Source organism: Vicia villosa, linkage group LG6 (assembly GCF_029867415.1).
Source record: "Vicia villosa cultivar HV-30 ecotype Madison, WI linkage group LG6, Vvil1.0, whole genome shotgun sequence".
NCBI lineage: Eukaryota > Viridiplantae > Streptophyta > Magnoliopsida > Fabales > Fabaceae > Vicia > Vicia villosa.
The window spans coordinates 141,202,109-141,205,789 of record NC_081185.1 but is presented as its reverse complement, the minus strand read 5'-3'; the positions used below and the strand labels follow the sequence as shown (position 1 = coordinate 141,205,789).

Sequence of the window (3,681 nt, the reverse complement as noted above, 5' to 3'; positions counted from 1 at the left end):
GAGTGCAAGCCTTAAACTGAATTAGAATAACTAATTAAAAGATAAATATCTGAATATAATCACGTGAATGTTGCACACACGCACCCTTTTGGGGTAACCTCTCTGTTGCCTTGTTGCCTGTTGCCTGTTGCCTTTGTGTTTTTGCAGAATAAGCCAAGTCCCTCGAATACGAGGATACCTCAGCCATGTTGCCTCGACAAAAAGGTCACGACCCTAAATGATGCTGCCTTCGATACACAAATGACCTCGACCCTCGGAAGTTGCCTACGGAAAAAGGCTGAGGTATCTTCTGGCTGCCTACGAAATGGCTTATTCTGATCCTTACCTTAGACTACCTGCCCTTCTATGGCATGGGATAGTCTTATGGCAAAGGATGCTTCGATGACCCTTCAACCTCCAAACGAAAGGCTTCCTGCCCTCTAATGGCAAGGATTGACCCTTTCATTCTGAAAGGCTAAAAAGAGACCTATCATCTGAGTTTAAGGTAATTGCCCCTAATTGCCTTGCCATGCTCTATTTTCTATATTCTTTCTCAAAATTCTTCAAAAACTGGCTACGCTCATTTACGAGCTAAAGTCCATTTTTCCTCTTTCATCTACATTTTCTGAAAACGAGCAAGCAAAGCAATTAAGAGCCCATGGAAAACCATGGATGCAAAGGGTGCCTTACACCTTCCCTTTGCATAAATTACCCCCCGAACTTAGATTTCTTTAAAAGGTTTTTTCTGTTTCTTTTAGCCTTTCCGAATTTGTTTGGATAAAATAAAAGTCGGTGGCGACTCTTGCTTACCGCGACATTTCGATTAATAAAAAGTCAGTTCACCGTATTACACATAGGATTTTGATTATTGAGAGACTAAAATGATCATGCCTGGTCCCTGCATGCCTCTCATACTATTACTTGGACCATTTGGAATTGGAATCACGGAAAATTATTCGAAATTGAGTTACTCGAAATTCCCGCACTCTATTTGTTGATATAAAATGGTCCTTATATACAAGAGAGAGTTATATTACTTGCAAAGCAAGTAACTACCATAGCTGATAACTAACTTCTAACCAACCTTCTATTAGTAACCAACTAATACAATGGCTAACAAATGTCTCAAAAAAAAAATTAATTCTGTGTAGTATAAATTGTGCTCACATTTGTTTAATCGATTCATCATATCTTCATACTGCAGAGTCACTTAATTTTGTAATCAAGTCTTAAATACTTTAGAATTGTCATCAAGTCTCAAAAAAAAGTTTATGATGAAGTCTTAAATACTTTAGAATTGTAATCAAGTATCATTTCAATAGTTTAAGTCGGGATGTGTTGAAATGAAAATTGACAACTTTGTCACCACATATATTAGAGTACACAAAGAAGAAATTTTGAGTCGTATCATTGAAATTCTTGATGCTCTATAAAGTGAAAGTCAATTGTAAAGATATTATGTTATGTTTTTTTAATAAATGTGATTTTTATTTTTCTTTGATGTATAATTTGAAAAGGAAAGAGTATAATATTAAGTTTGAATTAATATGTGTTGAACTAAGTTTAATTTTGTCATGTCACTGAAATTGGAATCCATTTATCTCAACATAAATGATGGGTTTCTGTTATATACATAGCTCTACCAAAAAAATCAACATAGTAGAAAAACTCAATGCAAGATGAATTTTTTTTTTTAATAGGCAATGATACTATTAAAGGGAGCAAAAAGGGAAACTCAATGCAAGATGAATTAGAATTGAATAAACTTTCCAAGTGTAGGAATACACAGATAACATTTTTTTAGCAAATTATGACTATAGTAATAGGATTCACTCGCACACAGGCTACATTTCTTCCTTCCATTGCTAATAGAACTGTCGCGCTGCCTCATTTGATGGACTCAATTTCTAAAAGATGAACCATTTTTTGAATTTTATTCATTACTTATTCTTACCTGAATCTTCAATCTCCATTGTTTCTCCTTCCAATGTATCGTTTTTGCATTGGTTCTCTAGATTATATTCCAGCCTCTCACTAGAGGAGTCTTGTAGATCAGAATCAGAAGAATATTTTGTGATTTTCTCCTCACCATTTTCATATCCCGAGTTAATGTGTATTTTTTGGCCAAAAAGCACCAACTGTTTTGGCTTCGTATACACTTTTTGGCCAAAAAGCACGATCTCCTTGGGCTTCTCATGATTCAGTTTCTCTAATGGTTGTGTAGAAATTGACATCGAGCCTGAAACATTTTCACCGGAAACATTCTCACTACTGCTATCCTTTTGCAATGTTGGGCTATTAGGGACAGTCCTCGATGTTGAGGCATCTTGATCAAAGGATTGTCGGAAATAAAGCCAAAAGAGACCTAGTGGAATTTTCTCGACACGATAGGATGAATTGGAGTGACTAAAATGATTATGCCTGGCTCCCTGCATGCCCGCATTTGGAAAAGTTGGCATTGATAATTGGCCATCAATGGAGAAAGTTGGGTGTTGAGCCAATCTCAGTTTCTTACTTGATGGCAAGAAAGGGGGAGAAGGCATTTCCGATACTATTTCGACTTGCCACAGATTCAGCATTTTTGTATTTGTAACTAAATCAGGTTCGTCCCATGTAACCTACAAGAATAATCAAACAAATTTTAAAAATACAATTAATTACAAATCTGAGTTCAAAAGGAGTATATAATGAACATGTCTATACCTGCAGAAGTCTCCAAAGTGAGTCGGGCCATGCTGGATCAGCAGCCTGAATAGAAGCAATTGTTCCCATATACCAATTTATCTTTGATGAGTCTTCAGTTTCAATGGCCATCTTAAACCTCATTCCACGATGCCACCTAATCTGAAGTGCTGTTCTAATTAAAGAGGTTTTCACAAAAAATTCGGGAGTACCAACCCCAGGATAGTAAACCACTTCAAACGGTTGCATGTTGACAGCAAGTCTTACTGCTTCCAGAACATCTTCAGCCTTCACTTTTCCTATTCCCATCACCTTATCACTTATTCTCAACTCTCCTAAAGATGATGGTCCAAGACAAATTCCAGTTTCACTATCAAGTTTCCTCTTTGATGAAAAGTTAAATATATTGTCGTTTCGTTTTTTAGACCTTCGAATTCCAACATGAAGATCATTGTATTCATCTCTCACAAACACAAGTGAATCCCCCAAAACAAGTAGCTTGGCGGTCACAAAATCACTCCACCTAGTTGTGAACAGATGCCGCTTCGGTGCGCCCCTGTAGGCATGTCTGAATCTCCATGTTTCTCCATGCACATCCTTGGGAGAAATCTCCTGAGAAGGAAGCATATCTGAATAGTCTAATGGAGGAAAAAGTGTTTCGGCACAATATTTAGGACAAGAGAATCCACCACCATTGTTTGCATCAGACTGTGTCAATATTTTCGTGTAAGATTGATATTTATTTTTAGTTTCAGACATAGTATCGATGTCAGCGACATCGTCATCATCCATACTAACTTCGCTACTATGCAGAGGAACAAGCCTAAGTTTTGCATACACTTCATCTGTGGCCGGATCGGCCCTATAATGGATAGCCTCAACTCTACATGGAATTTTGGATGGAATTTTGAAGTCAGTAGCAAAATGGACAGGTTGATATGCATGCTCGGCATGACCTTGAGGGAAGTAGAATATCTTAGAGTTAAGTTCTGGAATTTGAACCATTCCTCCAGCAACAGC

General features: G+C 37.2%; 1 protein-coding gene across 1 annotated transcript; it reads right to left on the bottom strand.

The window, feature by feature from the left end:
• Positions 1-1,919: 1,919 nt before the first annotated feature.
• Positions 1,920-3,681, bottom strand: LOC131614824 (auxin response factor 8-like). The gene is made up of 2 exons (XM_058886373.1): positions 2,683-3,681; positions 1,920-2,597 (listed from the first exon to the last, which is right to left on the bottom strand). The coding sequence occupies exons 1-2, from the start codon at positions 3,664-3,666 to the stop codon at positions 1,920-1,922; spliced, it is 1,662 nt and encodes a 553-aa protein (XP_058742356.1). The 5' UTR covers positions 3,667-3,681.

Coding starts and splice junctions, on each gene's coding strand:
- LOC131614824 (XM_058886373.1), bottom strand. CDS start 3,666: ATGGTTCAAATTCCAGAACTTAACTCTAAGATATTCTACTTCCCTCAA. Junction 2,598..2,682: donor CACTTTGGAGACTTCTGCAG/GTATAGACATGT, acceptor TTATTCTTGTAG/GTTACATGGGACGAACCTGA.